At 36.5% G+C, this 21296-nt stretch overlaps 1 protein-coding gene across 1 annotated transcript; it reads left to right on the forward strand.

Moving 5' to 3' along the window:
* Nucleotides 1-203: 203 nt before the first annotated feature.
* On the forward strand, nt 204-18699 carry LOC125682293 (CCN family member 2-like). The gene is made up of 5 exons (XM_048922758.2): nt 204-587; nt 8941-9148; nt 11839-12126; nt 15041-15219; nt 17722-18699. The coding sequence occupies exons 1-5, from the start codon at nt 444-446 to the stop codon at nt 17989-17991; spliced, it is 1089 nt and encodes a 362-aa protein (XP_048778715.1). The 5' UTR covers nt 204-443; the 3' UTR covers nt 17992-18699.
* Nucleotides 18700-21296: the final 2597 nt, after the last annotated feature.

The raw sequence follows: 21296 nt of genomic DNA on the forward strand, positions 1-21296 counted from the left end.
TACTAGCTATTCAATCCGGCTTATATATTCGCTAGAATCTTTACAAAATTTAATTGATCTTGGTATAAATTGAATTCATTGCCAGCTAACCACCCCGCTAACACATTTATTGCCTCTAATTGTTCCTTATTTATTCGCACCACTATGAAGACGCCAAATTCTTGATCACTTGTCCAACGAACGTGGGAGACTGCGAGGTTTTTATGTCTCACTAGCCCGCCAATATCCGACATCATTTCTTATATTCCGCAATCAGATTGGATGTCCATGCAGATAAATCCCTGAAACAATCGACCCACAACCGTGTGTGTTAATTAGTAAATGCTTTCTCTGATCCCAGTCCGCGGCGGATACATAGTTACATGAAGGCTTGACGGAAAGAAATTTGATGAACTTGAGAGTTAACTGAGGAGTGGTATTGATCTGACCCTTCATTTAGATCCATGTTTTCGTTAGACACGGTAGTCGGAATGCTCCGGTGTTCTCTGGTCCTCATTTTTCTGGTACCCCCCGGGAATACTTCCGGCTTTCCTTGCTATGGCTGCTCCCGAGACGTGTGGAGAAGAAATCCTCAGAAGCGACAACCGGTCAGTAATTATTAATTATACATAAATAATATTTGATAGTAATACACCAGCATTATCGGGGTGTCGATGTTTTATATCATATGCTGTACATCATTTTGTTGTGTGATTTTCTTGATTTCTAGCATTTTCACTTATTTGTTTTACTTGTGCAGTTTATTGGAAATAATATGTATCCTATTTCAATATTGTCGTTAGCAGTTACCCACTTTTCCTCAACAGAAATTTACTTTGAGGTATTCGTGTGATTTACAAAATAATAACTGCTGAAATTACCAAATTCATGCGACATATACATGCATAAAATTGATTCCTAAATAAAAGAGAAAAAATAATTACAAGTCACAGGATTTCAACTTCGCAAGAGAAAGAAGTTCATTATTAATGCGATCTTTGAAAACATCACACAGTTATATAAGTTTCATTTTTATTCGTTGTACATGTACTCGTATTAAGATGTGCGAGACTTTTATTTCAAATTATATTTACTTTTAAAAATTTCATAAACAAATAATCCAACATAAATTTTAAAGGATTAAATTTCTTAATCATATTCACTGAAAATTTAAACAATCCAAATCTTCTGATTCCCTAAAGTAAGATATAAAATACTGAACAATGAAAAAAAAGGAAACAAAATTCTGTAAATATCAGAGATGGCTGTGATCAGCCTTAAATATACATGTAGCATTTATATAATCATATGAAGCTTTGCTGTCTATTTTCTAGCCCGTTAGTTAATTAATAATTCAATCAGTGATGCTTCAATACTTGATTGCTTTCTTTACTTAATTTCGTGCTTTGGTATTTTTCGTCTTTGATCAGTGGATGAGCAAAGAGATAAAACAAAACAGAATTATTTACATGCTTTGAAAATCGATATCCCAACGGCATATCTCCCGTGACGTATGATGATATAATAACAATGCTTTTTATCAATTTGGAGAAAGATTGATTTACGAATATTGTTACTCTTAACAGGATTATCATTGATTCAACTTCAAAAAAATGTCCGTCCTCCGGAGGGAATGGTGGTAATCCGATTAATTGGAACTGTTATTCCGTCTTCCCCGCCCTCGGGCAAATTTATACCACCGGAGTATTAAAATCACGATATGGAATCATAAATCGGTTTACGGGAGATATCAGTATATGATATATATCGCATGATTGGCATCCATTATCTGTAGACTGTTCGATGATTTGTAATTTCTAAGATTTTCCCGGATTCACGATGTCCCACGGTCTGAACTATGGCGTTAGAAATCTCTAACAATCCGTACCACAAAGTTTTACGAGACGTGTGCTGTGAAAATAAACTGCATTTGTCACAAGCACAGTGTAAAGAAAAGGTTAATTTGTAGCTGAAAGTCCGCGAGGCATTGCCAGGAACTCTCATCCGTAGGTGTCGGAAAAGATACAGGCTTTGTGATAGATGACAGAAGACAATTCCTTTAAACAGTGGAATTCACAGCGACAGATATGAAATTTACTTGCTTTATGCCAGTGTGTTGCCATGGATCTCGTTAGACCATTAACAATGATCTTTAGGTGTTCATATGTATGTTGTCTATCTATCAATGGAATGGTACATGTACCCACGTGCCTCTCTATTCTATAGCAATAAGGAATCAAGATTAATGGCTTGTAAGATAATGGTCCACGACATTAAAAATTGATGGTAGAAAATCTGATATTTCCATCATCTTGGCGTTTTATCTCAAAGAAAAGTCTTAGATCTCCATATAGAAGAGAATCCTATCCTTCCACAGTGATTGGTACCTCGATATAGTCCACCAGGGACCCGCAACACCGGACGATTTCCTCGCAACATGGAATACCTTTGTCGTTTGACTTAAAGATGGATAATCCCTGAAAGTGTAGTTAAAATTTGACATACAGACTCAAAACCTTGTACAAAAAATGTCGATATTCCTATGACCCTAAGGCTTTACATTTCATATGTAAACTTAAAAAGCAATAAGAATCTCTCTGAATCTTGTACACAGGGGATATATATATATATATATATATATATATATATATATATATATATATATATATATATCCAAATTGTGGGTTTTTTAAAAAATCACAGTGCCCGGTATAAAATATTAAAAGAAATAGAATAAACAGTACACAAAGTTAAAAATTTAACGCAAGCGCTTTCATTTTATAATCCTCAGGCGTTACATTTTAAAATAGTTTTGAGATGGTCTGACGTCATAAAGGCGTCCTAACATTTCACGTATAACGACGTCATAAACGAATGAAGGGAAAGGGCAAACTTCCACCAGAGTTCGTTTGCTCACAAACCAAACTCTTCCACTTAGGCATTATGGGATAGCGATTTCTTAGGCCTCGTATACTGTGACGTCACTGTAGAATGACGAAAAAACATAACGTCAAACGTAACCAACTTTCAAAACAAGAACGTAAACATCAAATTCATTACTTTACACAATAATTTGAACAGAGTATCCCTACTTTTTAATGATCTTTTGATCATTTTATGTTTAAAATAAAATCCATACTTTTATATTAATGCTTTTAATATTAATATCTTCAGACTTTAACTGCGAACTACTTCTTTAGTGTAATTTGTCTGCGTGATAATCGCGGACTCACAATATACAAATCTGTATATTGTGGTGCGTCACATAGGAGAGGTCTATTCGTAGGCACTGTGACGTAATGAGGCCTCGACGGGGAGTTTGGGGAAAGGGTTTTTACGTTAAGCATATTATGACGTCATAGATAATAACAGTAAACATATTTCACAGTAAGCTATTGAGAGCCGGTTTTAAAGTCTTAATAAAGTGTCTTTCTTTTTCTCGTCGGGAAATAGTATTTTCTGTATACAGTTTATAAAACGGAAATACACTGAATTGTCCGTGGCCATACACATCAATATGTTCACTAACTTTAATTTTTCTGTATTCGGGTGCTGAAATGTGTTGTTAAACGTAAAAACCTTTTCCCTTCATTCGTTTATGACGTCATTATACGTGAAATGTTAGGACGACTTTATGACGTCAGACCATTTCAAAACTTTTTTAAAATGTAACGCCTGAGGATTATAAAATGAAAGCGCTTGCGTTAAATTTTTAACTTTGTGTACTGTTTATTCTATTTCTTTTAATATATATATATATATATATATATATATATATATAGGCCTATATATATATATATATATATATATATATATATAAATTTATTTATTTATTTCGGGAGCCTTGTCCTTTTCTCTTTATCTTCAAAACCAAGAGGAAGCTAGATCAGTGTTAACAATCCAAGGAATAGAAGTCTTAAGTTGTTTTATATTATGAGAGTGTAAAAGAATGGAAACGTGGAGCAGGCCTAATATTTATCATTGGCGAGGCCAGTTACAGTAAAACACGGTTATAGAGAACCTCCAAGCAAGAGATTGATTGAATATTGTTTTACGTTCCTCTCGAAATATTTCACTCATATGGAGACGTCACCATTGCCGGTGAAGGGCTGTAAAATTTAGGCCTATGCTCGGCTCTTGTGGCCATTGAGCAGGGAGGGATCTTTATCACAGCAGGTGTGGTACGGGACCTCGGTTTTTGCGGTCTCCTGCGAAGGACCGCCCCATTTAGTCGCCTCTTACGACAATCAAGGGGGTACTGAGGACCTATTCTAACCCGGATCTCCACGGGACCAAGGCAAGAGAAAAAATAATTCATTATAACTAAACCTCATTACATCCAATACAATTTTCCTCTCATAGGGGTATAACTATCACTTTAAATTCGTTAGAAGCGTGTTTTACTGTACACAAGAATAGTGATTTTTATACTCCCATAATAGAAACAACCTATAGACATTTATGATACGAATATGTATAATTTCTTTAAAGTTCGTCAACTCTCCACATTTATGTAGCAGTACTCCAATATCATCAGCATATAATGTTTATGTATCTCAATTGACTTTATACGCAAGAGCTTCTTCTACGTATGATCAGTTTTTAAATCGAGACAGGCTACTGACACACAAATTGATATTACAGGGGTTTTAACAGCCTCGTTTAAAGTCAGCATTTCGCAAATTCTATGGTCGTTATACCGATGTAGTTTGTCAATACAACCTGTGGCTAGTTGTATTTGGCGCGTCCACAGGTCAACCATGGTCACTGTTTTCCGGTAGAAAGTGCTGTGGTACCATGCATAAACACTCGTATTAACTTTTTAGTTTTATCGCTGGGTTTTTCTTTTCTTCTACAGAAATAGTTTACGCGAATATCGAGCCCAATCAAAACTTGCATTTTTAGATCATTTTCAAATCATAAGTAAAAAGTGTTATGTAGAACGCAGATCAGAAAAAAAGGTTGGGGGGGGGGGGGGGGGGGCTGCATGATCCATACCCCCAGTGCTTGTGTATATATTAATTTACCCAACCACGTGCAACGTCTGGTGAAATATCGAGCCCGATATTTACAATTAGAAATAAGTGATAAATGTTCTTCAGGAAAACTGTGACGCGCGGAATAAAACTAGCCCAACCTCTCATTGGGTCAAATGCTGTCTAACGTTTTTTATGCCAATTATTAGGTTGTTCTTTACGCAGTGGTTTTGACTTCGGGTTTCACCGATTACCTGATCGAGATATAGGACTCCTGGCGAGTGTGACTGTATGGCAGAGGATGCTTACTCCTCCTAGGTACCTGATCCCACCCCTGTTATGTCCAGGGTTCCGTGTTTCCTCAACTTTTAAATTTGTATTCCTTGTTGGTGTTATGAGATTTGTCACGGGTCGTTATCTTCACCTTTTCATAAAGCAATGTCTTTAAATAATTGAATTTTATAAAAGATCTTTCCATTGGCATTCCTTGATCTGTAGTAGTTAAATTTGAAACCTGAAAACCTACAAGAATCTAAATTTTATGAAAACATTCCATTTCGTAGAGTTTGATAAATATATCTAAAATGTTGCCCGTCAAGGTTGTCCTTGTTGTGACCTTCATCATCTATATGCAATGCTGTAATTCAACAGGAATCAAGGACTCCATACATTGCCATTCTTGTATCCATAAAACGTATAGAAATGTAGCTTAAATCATTACTCATAACAGACCAAGGGGTTTTTCTTCCTCGCTGAGCCTCACCTTGTATATATGGCATTGAAAATAATAAGAATTCGGTTTATGTTCTCTACACAATGTACCAATCCAGACACCGAAATTCCCCTCGGTGATGTTTACCTCTTACGTGTAACCTTCATCTCTTACGTGAAAATTTAGTCCCGTGGGGATACGGGTTAGAATATGTCATCTATACCCCTTGCTTGTCGTAAGAGGCGACTAAATGGGCGGTCCTTTGGATGAGATCGCAATAACCGAGGACCCGTATCACAGCAGGTGTGGCACGATAAAGAACCCTCCCTGCTCAAAGGCCGTAATCGCCGAGCATAGGCCTAAATTTTACAGCCCTTCACGGGCAGTTGTGACGTCTTCATATGAGTGAAAAATTCTCGAGATGGACGTTGAACAATGCACAACCAACTTCATGTGAAATTTCATCTTGTACCTGAAACCACTCATTCACCTTTCATGTGAAACTTTCACTTCTCACGTAAATCGTTTATTTATCATTTGAAACTTTCACCTCTCACGTGAACTTTTGACCTCGCGCACAAAACCTTCACCTCTCACCTGAAATTGTAACTTCTGATTAAAATGTTTACTTATGTGAAACCTTCACTTTTCACATGAAATCGTCACCTCTTTCTCACGTACAATTTTCACTTATTTCGTGAAACCTTCACTTCTTACGTGAAACCTTCACCTCTCGTGTGAAACCTTCACCTTTCTCGGGAAACCTTCAGATTACGTACCACAGTCAGTGAGTTCAATTCCTCAGTTACTGGTAGTTAATAATCAATATTATAATAGTTATTTGTACTAAGTATATGCATTGTTTCATTATTTATACAATTGTTTAAAATGTACTACAAAACGTGAGGTACATTTACATGCATGCATGCCTAATTGGAGCTGCGTTCAACAATTTAAAAGTCGCCGTGATATATAAAAGCAGTCACTTCATATTCCCCTTCTAAAGTGTAACCGAACTGAAATAGCAGTAATGAACGCGATATTGACAACCTTCACAAAGTTATGTTTCAGATTTAAACTTCAGCTGTCGAAAATCTGAGTACAGGTATTTAATGATATTCAATAGTAACAATGTTCTTAAAATTTTTTTTCAGAATTTTATAGAGAAAATCAATATATTTAACCATAGAAAAAGATGGTATGAGATAATAAAAAAAAAAGAGGAAAAAAAAACCACCCTGTTCTACGTTATCGATTGTAAAGTAATATCAAGCAACGCTTAATGCTTTCACCATTATCTATCTTGAATTATTATTCATAACAAACTAAATTTTGTGAACTCGATGGAAACTTGTCAATCATGTTGGAAACTCCTGTTTCAAAGGATCACTGTTCAAGGACGTGAAGCGGAATTAATGACCTACGATAAAAACAATATTCCTCCGGGAACCAAACTTCACACGTTTACTTCGCTGTCGCTCAATTCGGTAATTTTCTCAGAATCGTCGTCTCAGATGTTTAAAATTAATCAGTCGTTTACACATAGGATGAGGAGCAAATACCCTGAGCAGCATCTATTTTGTTTTTCGTTGGGCTCATTGTAATCAAAACCGTTGTGTGGATATTTTGTCGTTGACGGGTCATACTCACTGGTTTAATCTTCAAATGTCACTGAGGAATCTGTCATATTCGTGTTGTCAAGACTTATTTTTCACTGATCCAACGCTATACTCCCAGTATCTTTAATGAAATCTAAATCTCGTTTCAATTGCAGATGACGATATGTTTGCATACTAACCTTTAATTAGTGAATTATTACTATCTTCTCTTTCTTTTCCAATCCCAGTAATGACGTAGGGTTTTTGTTTGTAAAATTAAGTGTAATGGGTCACATGCAGACCAACCAACATCTATCGCTCTTCTCGAGATGAAAAAAATCTATAAATGACAAAAATGGTAATAAATGAAGTGCCTAAAATCCCGTAAAGTGTCATAGATTTGGAAGATCCGACAAAGGCGCTCTTTATCTCGATGTTGTCTTACGAAGGGAATCAATGATGGCTTTAACATGAATGACCCTTCTCAAACGCTCCGAGACGTTCAGCAATCAGTCTTTGTCGATTGCTGATTGTCCTCCACCGAGATAGGGATTTACATGACGATAACATATTGCATATGGACTTTACTTCACATATTGCATGTCAAAATGGGTTGAGGAAATTAATTTCTAGCAAGCTAGAAAGTCGTTAGTATTTTATGATTCTTTTTTTATGGTAGTAAATTTCCTTCAGATACAGAGAACTGTTGGAAACCAAAACGTTGACATGGTATTACATTGATTTTATCTATACTAGATGAACACTCGCGCAAGCGCAGGTGACAGTATACATATATCAAATGCGACTTCATCGAGAGACAGCTGATGACGCTCCGGTTCGAGTGAACAAGATCTCGGATGAGACGTTATATCGTACACAGAGATAGCATCATTACAAGTGAAATCAAAATTGCTTATGAGGAAAATGCTCATCCTGCTGTGTCATTCATTTGACCTTTACATTCCCTCGTAAAACTCAATATCTACCCACATCTCTATGTAATGTTTCATTCCTGAAAATCTATTGAAAATTTTAAGGTAAATAAAAAAGTATAGGTCATCTTCTTGTTACATGTAAGTAGTTTTAAAGACATCAACTGAAAATCATTTTCATTATAACTTGACCTAGAATCAATAAAGGTTATTATTACGTCTTGGAAACTCTTCGTGTAAAGTTTCAATGCTAAAATTGAAATACTATCTGATATCTCATGGAGAAACCATTTAGTAATTATTTGTGACGTTTTGTCATTGACTGTGTAAACTGAAAACGATGGCTGCCCCTGACGCTATGGGAGTGTTCATGTAAAGTTACATTGATAAACTAAAGTGCAAATGGAATGGGGTTCATCCAAACATCATTTCTTACTATGTTTGAGATAGTGACCTTGAACTTTGTGACTTAGAAACACGATACTGGTCATACATTTACGTTAGTCAAATACGCACTTGGAATATCTCAAGGAGTAGCTGACATATAAGGAAACCAAGATATACAGACCCAACTTAATATTCCCGGTATTCACCGAAGGGGAGAGAAAAGTGGCATACCGAAAAATTTCGAAAATTAATATATGATTAATTACTAAATTTCATTAACTGGTTCATAAAAACTCACTGAAAAGTATAATAGATACGAAGAATGTTTCATCATTTTGTTCTTCTGTCATCTTTAGCTGGTCCGTGAATGCACAACTCCCTGTGGGTGTCCTGTCCGGAAATTATCCTGTAACTATGGTGTCAGTTACCTTAGAGACGGCTGTGACTGTTGTATGATGTGCGCTCGTCAACTGGGAGACATATGCAGCAAGAAAAACCTATGTGAACCCACCAGGAGTCTGTACTGTGACATACCGAGATACTCCACCATAGGAGTGTGTAGAGGTAAGTCTCAGGTCAAAGGTCACACAACAATTACTGCAGTACTGTCACGTCCCCAGGGAACCGTTGCGATAGCCTTGTACTCAAGGTTTTCAATGTATAACGACTATATTTTATATCTAGTAAATCGATGGTGGGTTTTTTATTATCATGATGTCAGTTTGAAGGGTTCATCAAATAAAAATAATCCACCATAGGAATTTTCAAAATTTTGTTTACTGCTAGATTTATTTCACCTAGAATTTAACATTGAAGTCTGGGAAGAGCATATTTTATTACAATGTCTTATAAAGAAAGTATATATTTATACAATCTATGAGTAGAAAGCTACATTCACTTTCTCTTTATGAAAATATGAAATAGATTTGATTATTTACCTCACATGTTTAAAAAATAATAGATTTTTCTTATTTTTACAAAGGGCAGGTACATGTATAACTCCCCAAAAAAGTCTCGTACGCAAAATGGTCAACTTCAAATCATTAACCAGTCATGTGAATTTCATCTACTTCACTTTCATCCTATTTAACAGTAAACACTTTCATCCTATTTAACAGTAAACACTTTCATCCTATTTAACAGTAAACGCTTTCATCTTATTTAACAGTAAACACTTTCATCCTATTTAACAGTAAACACTCTCATCCTATTTAACAGTAAACACTTTCATCCTTTTAACAGTAAACGCTTTCATCCTATTTAACAGTAAACACTTTCATCCTATTTAACAGTAAACACCTTCATCCTATTTAACAGTAAACACTTTCATCCTATTTAACAGTAAACGCTTTCATCCTATTTAACAGTAAACGCTTTCATCCTATTTAACAGTAAACGCTTTCATCCTATTTAACAGTAAACACTTTCATCCTATTTAACAGTAAACACTTTCATCCTATTTAACAGTAAACATTTATTTTGATTCCAATTCTTTCGAAATTGTTATCCTTTCGTTAAACATTGGATTCCTTAAGATTCTCCTAACCTGTAGACCCCGGGTACGATTCTTGGCCCCTGCGCCGCGGGAAAAAACCTAAGACGTTAATCATACTGACATAGGTAGTGACTATTCCCTCGTTAGGCGCCCAGCATTAGAACTGAAAGTCAGGAGTTTTCGAATTTGACTTTGATATCTCACGTCAGCGTGGGCTTTGGGACGATGAAGAAGCCCCTCTGCTGCGTCCTTCAGCCTAATTTGTAGTTTTCAACGACAACCGGTGACGTCTTTAAATGAGTAAAAAAAAATAATCTCGAATGGGACGCAAAACAAATTTTAAAAATGCATATTAATTAAGGAACTTTGTCACAGAGGTATTTCAGAGTAGGTCACCAGTCAAAAAAAACACTTCCTGTGGTACTGCGAGATAGCGAGGAACTCTAACATAGCAATCTGCCGAGGATGACGAACATGTGTTGTTTTAAGACATATCACGGTATTGTTGAAACTCCAGTTATACATCTGTAATAACTACCACAGTAAGTTATTACAATAGCAGGCCTTACAGTGACTTCAGATTCTCATAACCTGTAGATCTTCGCCTCCGCACTTTGCCCTCGGGGAATATTATTTTTCTTGGATGAATAAATCTTCATATCTTCCTCACTATCATGCAATAAATGTATAATAGAGTGCATTAATACAATAGCGAGTCTTAGTACAATAGCGGACGTTATTGTGATAGCGGGCGTTATAATTATAACAGCTGTAACAATTATGCAGTGCAATGGCTATTGTAATAACGCTTATTATTGAGAAGATTAGAAAAGTGGCTATCTAGATCATAAAATACGACCTTTTTACCATATTGATAGTATGAGTAACCAAATCTCCCTCATTCACTGAAAATAATATAAGATATATTTATAGACGATAGAGAGATTGATATCACTTACGACTCTGAACATTGTTTGTAATGATGAATGGTATATACATGTAGAAACAAAGTAATTATCAAAAGTAAGTAAAAATACCGCCATGGTGAACACCATATTGTAAACTATTTCCAATTCATTTGTTCAGAGATTGATTGTTTGGGGCCTAACGCTGTTTTGGCAATATTTCAGCAATTTTACGGCGGTTAACTAAATGCAATATGATCGGATTTGAAGGGTGTTTGAGTTTTGCGTTTCCCTGAGGGCTCCTAGTGAGCCAACTGTTTTTCGAAAACCAGGAAAACGATATTTTACGTGCTATGGAGGTTGTGATCTTTGACACGGGAGACCTTTTAGAGTCCCATCCGACGAACATAAAAGTTATTGAAATAATTCGTAACTATTGGTGTATTAAAGTTGTGATTGCTCTGTGTTGCCAGGTGACCCCGAGGTCACCATTTGCATGTCTTTAAAACGTACCGTTCTTCGTATCCCGTACAGTATCAGTAAGGAATTACATTCTACTGGGTTCCAATGTAAATATGTATCAACTGAAAGTAAAGTTCAGTTCGAAGTATGACGTGTTTCGTTACATGTACCTGATGAAGATATAGAGGTTACGGTGGATGTGACCTCTTACTCCTCCTAGGCGCCTGATCCCACCTCTGGTGTGCCTAGGGGTCCGTGTTTGCCCTATTTTTAATTTTGCATTCTTTGAGTTTGTAGATATTATGACATTGATTACTGTTCTTTATCTTCAGTTTTTTTCATTCTACCTTTGTTTCGTAGTTCATGGTAGCGATTTTCCTTCACATTTGCAGCATTGCACCCAAAGCCGTGTAATGTCAATGGAATAGAATACAAAGATGGCGCCCAATTCCAGTTGGGTTGTAGGAGAACGTGCACCTGTCAAAATGGTAACTATGGTTGTGCCGATCTTTGTCCCCAGGAACACATCCCTCCCTCGGACAGATTCTGCAAGAATGCCAAGCTGGTCACCGTCAACGGTGCGTGCTGCAAAGAGTGGTCATGTGACTTAACAAACGTTACCAACAAATCACCAAGGCATGCCATGTTGAAAAGCGCTAACCTGATCATCATGTCCGAAGGTTTGTTTGGTTACCAAGAAATGTTTAGATAATATAATAATTTTTTTTTTTTGCTAAAAATTTGGTGAAAGTGTTGAATTCTTCGAAACTAATATTTGTTATATAGATGGAAAAAATAATTCCAGAAATAAACATTTACCTATAGTATTATTACATCTATTTCAAATCAATTATGTTTCTTCTTCGAAGGAGACATATTATTTATTTAACATCCTCTTCCGCTTCTGTCCTGTATTTAGTTAGTTGATTGTGTACGGTGTATTGTTCTCCCGCTCGAGAATTTTTCACTCATATAGCCAGTGAAGGGCTGCAAAATTTAGGCCTATGCTATGACGTCACCACTGCCAGTGAAGGGCTGCAAAATTTAGGCCTATGCTCTGCGCCCACGGCATTTGAACAGGAAGTGATCGTTATCGTGCCACACCTGCTTTGACACGGGGCCTCGGTTTTTACGGCCTCATCCAAAGGACCGTTCCATTTAGTCACCTCTTACGACAAGCAAGGGGTACTGAGGACCTATTCTAACTTAGATCGCCATGGGATTCTCCTTCATTTAAAGCGCAATGTGACTTTGCATCCGCTGCGTAAAATTTTTAAAATCCTGATATTTAGCTTTTGTATTGACCCAGTAGGGGTAACCAGAGATACTCGGTCATTGCTACCGCCGCGGTGGCCGAGAGGTTAGAGCGTTCGCCCCGCATGCGGAAGGCCGGGGTTCGAATCCCGGCCGCTACAGACCTAAGTCGTTAAAACAGGTAGTGAGAGTTCCATCGTCAAACGCTCGGCATTAGGTGTGAATGTCACGGGTCCTCGGAGACGACCTTAAAGACGGATGACCCGTGGCACAGTAGGTGTGGTACGCTAAAGAACCCTCACTGCTCAATGGCCGTAAGCGCCGAGCATAGGCCTAAATTTGAAGCCCTTCACCGGTCTTGGTAACGTCTCCATATGAGTGAAAAATTCTCGAGCGAGAGGTTAAGCAAGATACAATCAACCGGTCATTGCTACAACATCTAGCCTCGTGTATATGTTTTGTAGTGTTATCATGCTTTGTAAAGTTTAAACTGTGATGTCAACGCCACAGTTACAGAGGTAATATATTTGTAATACATTCTTAATTAAGGTAACATGACCAAATTTCGGTGGTGTATGTATCAGTCTAAAAAATAAGTGATATTTGGCCTCCACCCAGGTATGTACAATATCGACATGTATTTCTTAATTGTAGCCATCTACTTTATATAATTGTGATCTTTTGACGAACGGTCCCCTCACGCGGAATGATGAAGATTTCACTACGCCCCCGTATTGCTTACCGCGTTCTACTCCGTGTCATACTTTAAAAGTCAATAGTACGTTCCCACCACCATCACATCACGCTCCGAACTCAATCAATGTACGACTACGTCACAATGCAGCTACGTGTCCATGCTACCATTATATGTTTGCTTCTACCACGTCTACGCCACGCTATTTCCAATGCATGACCTTGTTCATTCATTTACCCTTCACTACTTCCAGCACCACTCGACAAGGCGTGTAAATGCATCATGTTTAATTTGTGTTACCGTCTACAACAATTCACTAATATAATGAGTAAAATCTTATCTAAAACAACTCCCTGCTTTTTTCACGTGTACCTTGCATATAATATATTCTATTTGTAAATATTGTATATATTGTACCTCATGTACCATAATATGGTGTGAGTGAATAAAGTAAACTGAAACTGAGCAAACAAAACCTAAACACAAGTAACCGTGCTGTGATTGGCTAAATCAGTCTGAAGGTTATTCATTGTCTCTGGTCACAAGAATATGACCTTGAATACAAGGCAGTGAGGAGTATACATGTATTCAATATTTAGAAAAGCTATAGTAATTCAAAAGATTTCTTTGGAAATTGTATTTTAAATGATTTAATGTGTCAGAAAAATTATTATTCAAATTGAATTACATTTTATTTATCAGTAAAATGATTTTTAAGAGATAATGTGAATTCATATTTCAGACATTTCATGTTTTAATAAATTTAAAAAGAAACTCCGTTTCTAACTTTGTATGTTAGTAATCTTTCATTTGATACCAATATTTTGGTCACATAAGTTTTAATTCACGAAAAATAATGTTGGTACCGGTAAATTGTGGGTGGGATACCCTAAAGCATGCGTCATTTGATATGTGGATGTTCCATCATCCGACAATGATTCACATAACGCCATTATCATTTTACGAACATAACCTCGAGGTCAAATTATGTTTATTCTGGCAAATTCTTTTTTTCTTTAGTTCAGAATTAAAAAAAATTCCATGTAGTCCTCCATATTTGACAAGTGGATACACACCATAAGATGAAGTGAGACATAAAACCATGGTATTCTATATTTACACGTGAGCTTGAAATAGACCAATCTCATGTTCATACTTTTGTTTTAACACCACAATTTTTGTTTCGTTTTACTACAAGATTTTTAAAATACTGGCATTTAGATGTGAAACTGTTTCAAGACAATATGCCAAAGAGTATTGATTGTTCGCATATTATCATAACTTTGATGTTTTACTGCAAAGTCAAATAATCTCCACCTTTCTTAGCTGAGAAAATAGTTTCCATCATATATACCTATCTTTCATGTGATTGAACTGTAATTTGCATGCTGGTGCGTCGTCAAAGTACCGTCATTCAGCTTTTTTCATTTACCTTCGAAAAGCATCAACGAAATTCAAAGTTCGACAAAAATGCACAAAAGACACTCCATATCACCACCCGTAGTATTTGACAAAGTAATCATACCCACGACATATTACAGCGCTAGTCAGGGGGTATACATAATGGTCACGATTTATGAAATCGTTGTGAAGACATCATATGTACTCTTTTTCAATCAATACTCTCTGTGATAAATACTTTGTAGAACCCATGAAAGAAGTAAATCCAAAGAAGAAAGAACCTGAATGCTCTAAGGAATGGTCTCCGTGCTCTGTGTCGTGTGGCTATGGTCTGTCACATAGGTACGGATCAGAGACGTGTGACGTCATCAATGATACCCGGATCTGTTACCCTAGACCCTGCGACACATCAAAGACAAGATCGGTTAGTATACTAACTGGACATCAAGTATCTCATTTCTCAAGCCCCCCCCCCCCTTTCAGGTTGGTTTGTTGTATATTGTTAACGTCCCTCTCGAGAATGTTTCCCTTACATGAAGACGTCATCATGATCATTACTGGTGAAGGGCTACAAAATTTAAGCATATGCTTGGCGCTTACGGACTGTGAGCAGAGAGGGGTCTGTATCATGCCACACCTGCAGTGACACAGGACCTCGGTGTTTGAGTTCTCATCCGAAGGACCGCCCCATTTAGTCGCCTCGTACGACAAGCAAGGGGGTACTGATGACCTATTCTAACCCGGATCCCACGGGTCCCCCTCATGTCCTTAATCATCTCTGAATTGAAGACGAAATAATACATTGTACATTTATTAATGCATTCTCAAGACGACTTATTATAATACATTCCTTGAATGAATAGCGGATTTAGAGATTTTTTTTTTTAAATAAAAAGATATGGTATAGAGTATCAAAACAGCTCCCAGGGCAATAAAAAGATGCATGTTCTATATTCCTATAATGAATATTTTTGATTGTTGAGACATTGGCGCCAGCTTTATATAACCGATGCGGAATGATGAGGCTTTCCAAAAGCCTCTGTCACTTAGAGCTAAATTCCCCATCTAAACCCCGATAAAAGTATCCCAGATTTTCTGATTTCTGGGCAAGTTGTCGTTAACTCCAGCGATTTATCAAACTCTGATTGGTGGGCGGTACTCTCCGTGACATTTCCATTACCAGGCCTCTGTCAGTTCTGTTACAATGATGAGCGATGCTTAACTTGAAGAGGAAACGTTTTTATGGTCTAAGGAATTAACCGCCCGGTAATTTGGAGTGTTTGAGAGAACGAGGGGGGCACTTGTTATCTCCATTAATCCTGTACAGAAAGCTGCTACTATTAAAGATGATTTATTATTAGGGAACTATTTATAGTTGGCGTAAATATCAATTATACTGAAAGGCACTTACACCAGTAAGTGCAAGAAATGTTGTCTTTGAATAGTTTTGACTTCAGGCAAATGATTCAATATGAGTATGATCAATTACGTTCATTCCCGAACAAAGCGCGACGAGTTCATTCATATATATATATATATATATATATATATATATATATATATATATACAGTATAAGTATTGAAAACCAACACCCAATATCCAAAATGTCGGATCTGAATATAGGTAAGAGGTCAAATTAATGCGCAGAAAATGATCAACGACACAAACAATAGGTCACTCTCGTGTGTAGTTTTTTAATTGCGCCATGTAACGTCTGGGATGGGGCTCCTCAACCTTTAGAGTTTAGTGTGTATATATTTTTATTTCATTTATCAAGTTTTTGTTTTTATTTTATTATTCTATCGTCCTGAAGAAGGAGCAGTTGTACTTTTTATAGGAATTATGAGATTGATCACTGATATCTTCACGTTTTCATTATTCCATTTGTCATTAAATTGCACCTAATTGATATTCACGTACATACATTAAATGTAGAATTTAATATTTTAAGTAGATGCATTGTATTGCCCCACCGAATTGCACAAAATTAATGTAAATGTAGAATTTATATAGGATATCCCAAGGTTTGTGGTTTGATATGATTTATATTGAACGAGTTGTGTGTTTTCTATCCCCGAGCCTTGGCTTGGAGATAGAAAACACACAACGAGTGGGGTATAAATCATATCAAACCACAAACCATGGGATAATCTTTTTATCGTATGTTAACTCATCTCTCCGGTATTCACTAACGTTACTGTAGTGTGTAAACAAACAACGTAGAATTGACGTTTGTTTGTGACGTCATAAACGGCGTAGGAAAACACTGTGTAATAATTAAATATATAATAGGTGCTATTCACTAGATAAAGGAGGAAACGTGTGATAAAATAGATAATACTCAGAAAGTTGCCCACAATACGGAAGTTCCGAGTTCCCCAACAGTTATTTCCTTTTATCGAACTCTTCCGTAAATTATGACGTAAAATATGATGATAGTGGGTACATTTGCTAATTACTATCGTTGTATTATTTTTTAAAAGATGATATCCAGAGTTTCTGAGACCATCCTATCTCAGGGGAAAGGCAACTTTAGTGAGTTTATGAATATTGGGTAACAAAATGGCTCAAAGAAATATTGTTAATTGCCATCTTTCTTTGATAAAAGGGTCACTCATGTAGAAAAGGAAACGAATAATGATTTAATAGCCAATTTGATGATCTTATTCAAACAAATAATGCTTGATATGGCCAGAATATGCATACCAGTGATTGATATAAACAAAAGTTACGCTTTCATTACATAAATCGTACGTAATCGTTATGTACAGTGCCAGTCTACGATATACTGTATACATTGTGTACCCACCATACGTCATAAAATGCGAAAGAGTTCGACAAAGGGGAATAACTTTTGGGTAACTCGGAACTTGCGTATTAAAGTACAAGACATTTCGTCACTAATACTCAATGCTTACATTTCAGAAAAAGAAGAAGTGCAAACCAACATTTCGGATAACAAAGAAAGAGCACATTGTTCAGGAAGAAGGCGATAAAATTTGTAAAAGTGTACGGAAGTATAGACTGAAATTTTGCAGCACATGCGCACGAAACCAGTGCTGTTACCCGTGGAAAACCAGCACACGTTTGCTGGAGTTTAAATGCAGTGACGACAGTTATAAATATTTGAAGTATTCATGGACCAAAAGATGTAAATGTGCAGAGGAGTGTCCGAAACCAACATTCCTGAAATAGTGAAATTCGGAATTGCATCTGGAAAGTGCAAAGTTCTTCATTTTCTAATCTGACAACGAAATGTCTATTTTTATATTTTTGTATGTACATATTTTAACTGTTTATCTTTATTTAACCTGTGTGTCTTTGTATATGTATTCACTATGAACTGCATGTTTTCTCTATTACTGTAATCTGATCGGGTTTCTTCATTGTGCAATTTAGATTTGGTTGTTATAATTAATTTTCATTTCAGTTTATTGTAAAACCAGAAGTTTCAATATATCGGGTTTAATTGATTTGTATCCCCGAAATTACTGATGCTGCTGCAAGTAGTTGCTAGGGACACTTTGTAAACTGATGGTGGAACGGAATATGAAATCTATAAATACTGCAAGGTTATATAAATACACATACCGACTGTTAAGCCATTCTTGGCACACTGATTTTGACTGCGGATAACTCCGTTTACCTGATCAGGATATAGGGTTCACGGCGGGTGTGACCGGTCAACAGGGGATGCTTACGCCTCATAGGCACCTGATCCCACCTTTGGTGTGTCCAGGGGTCCGTGTTTGCCCAACTATCTATTTTGTATTGCTAGTAGGAGTTATGAGATTGATCACTGTTCGTTATCTTCACCTTGCATTTTGAGTAATGGACATACAATGGCAAAGTGTTTATGTTACGTTGACAAATATTAAAACGTTGAAATATTGCTATACAAAATGTTTGTCTATGGAAACCTTGTGCACATATAGAAAGTGTACTACATAACGAATAAAACAGCATGTAAGTACAGGGATTCGGACCACATCGTACACATGTGTAGGATCCCATTCCATTAGGCCAATGACGTGTAAGTACAAGGATTTGGACCCCCACTGTACACATGTGTAGGTAATGTCGGCTGAGATTCAGCTCGGCTAAATATTTGAAATGATGCCTTCACCGAATCTCGGAGCAGTCCTTCATAAATCATGTGTGAAAATTTACTTTCAGCTTCAGCCAGTTCTAGAAATTAATGTGCCGTTAGGTGAAACTGCTGTTTTCTTCAAATAAGTGATTTGATTGTTAAACTAACTCTATTAATTTTGCATTGTGTACCGTTTAGGTATGAAAATCCCAAAATGAAGAGTCACTAAATTTTCAGTCAATGATGACTTCCATAGCGCAATATTTTATCTCCTGAAATTGAAGAGTTCCTATAGTCTGTTCTATTAAATAACTGATGAAAGGTGAAGATAACGAACAGTGATCAATCTCATAACTCCTATAAGCAATACAAAATAGAAAGTTGGGCAAACACGGACCCCTGGATATACCAGAGGTGGGATCAGGTGCCTAGGGGAAGTACATACACTGCATCTTCGCATACCTACTTGTCTGATGTACATCGCCAATTTTGAAAATAGCTATAAGAACTCTTTTAATTGAGGGAGATAAAATATTGCGCCATGGATGTTACCATTTGAACGGAAAATTTAGTGATAATTTATTTCATGGAATTTACATACTTCGACGGCAAGTAATGCAGCATTAATAGTGATACAGAGTTGATTAAATAGTCAACTAACTTATTTGAAGCGAACAGCAGTTTCACCTAAGTGCACATTAATTGTTAGAACCTGCCGAACCTGAAAGTAAATTTCCTGACATGAATTATGAAGGACTGCTCCGAGATTCTGTGAGGGCGTCAGTGCAAATATTCAGACGAGATTGATGTGTAGGATCCCACTTCGTTAGGTCAGTGATGTGCAGCTACTGGGATTCTCATTAAACACGTGTGCAGTAACCCATTTTTTAAAAATACAATTCAATACGCGATACTGTGTAGTCTTTTGCTGCAATTCATTTCTTGCTGTGTTCAATGTACAAATGTAGGTTAAAACCACGAAATTAAACTGCGCAGAATAAAATTTAGTCATAATATTGATATGAAATGGAACAAAACCAGTGTGAACTTTATACTGCAGGAAAACGGATCATGACATCCAACCATGGAATTCACCAGGATAGGATTCAAATATGTATATAGTGTATTGCTATTTTAAATGACACAACGACAACACAACTTCTTGTTTGACCTATACCGGAAAATACCCAGTAAGGTGATTGGTGTAAACCACACACATGCACATGACAAAATAATTGTAGTGTATACATGTATTGTACTTGTTAGACCTTGTCCTGGGATTGAAATAAATACATAACAATACGTTTACCTATTTAAGATTTATTCATTGTACTTATGGTTTTAAAAACAATCCCCTTCTCCCCATCCTAGCTGTTGTTGGTCTTGACAAGTAAGCAATGAGTACAATTTAAAGTTGGTTTTACATTAAAAGTTTACAAATGAAAATAACACCTATGTATTCCACAATGGTATAGACCAAAACACACCATTATCTGATGTCATATTATAAAATCAAGCAGCAACTTTTACAGATCTTCTTATTCCGGTTGACGACAATGAGATGATTTGCTATCAACCCCAAAACATCAATCATTTGAAATTTCAATTTTCAATTAAACAAAAACCATATGATTATGATTCCGGTGAACAGCAATCAAAGTCTATCATAAATATGTGACAAATTTGGCATCAAATAATTCAATACATCTTGTAGGAGTTATGAGATTGATCACTGTTCGTTATCTTCACCTTGCATCCAATATTGTACAATCAAATCATTCAATGTCCCTTCACAGGAACCAGACGCGCATTCTTCCACATGGTGGAAATAGTTACAAAATTAACCATTGAAGCCACCGCCACCTAGTGGGGAAAGCGACTAGTTCCCGGAGCCAAGACCTTGCCACAAAATACCCCATCCAAATTGCCATCCACTGATTATACATTGTCCTAACCCTGCACTTTCTTGAGAAAAAATGAATTGCCTATACAGTATTTGATAAATGGACCCCCATCCGCCTCAACAATTTCTGTGTTTACGTCTTTCATACCCAAATACTTGATGGAACACCCCACATTCCTTATTATATAAGCCGCCACTTAGCTGTTGATTCTTTTCGCAGAATTATTCATTTTTTTCCCTATAATTTAGTGAATAATTCTAGGCAATATTTGTGAACATACTAGCTTTGTAATGGATACAATATTCCAATTTTTGTCAATTGTAACTTTCATATCTGGTATAAGCTGTTTAACTGGTGTGTGGCCAACATTATTGCCATCACAATGTAGAATAATGTAATAAGGAGTATCAGAAACATTTTTGATCTTGTGGTACATTTCATACCAGCCTATACCCCCTTTTTCCTTGCCACAAAATAGACAAATTTAATTTACTTATTAATACCAA

This window comes from Ostrea edulis, chromosome 2 (assembly GCF_947568905.1).
Source record: "Ostrea edulis chromosome 2, xbOstEdul1.1, whole genome shotgun sequence".
NCBI lineage: Eukaryota > Metazoa > Mollusca > Bivalvia > Ostreida > Ostreidae > Ostrea > Ostrea edulis.

Excerpts from the sequence above, each read along its gene's own strand:
- LOC125682293 (XM_048922758.2), top strand. The coding sequence starts at position 444 with ATGTTTTCGTTAGACACGGTAGTCGGAATGCTCCGGTGTTCTCTGGTC. Across the intron at positions 588-8,940 it reads ATCCTCAGAAGCGACAACCG|CTGGTCCGTGAATGCACAAC; the intron begins GTCAGTAATTAT and ends TGTCATCTTTAG. Across the intron at positions 12,127-15,040 it reads CCTGATCATCATGTCCGAAG|AACCCATGAAAGAAGTAAAT; the intron begins GTTTGTTTGGTT and ends AATACTTTGTAG.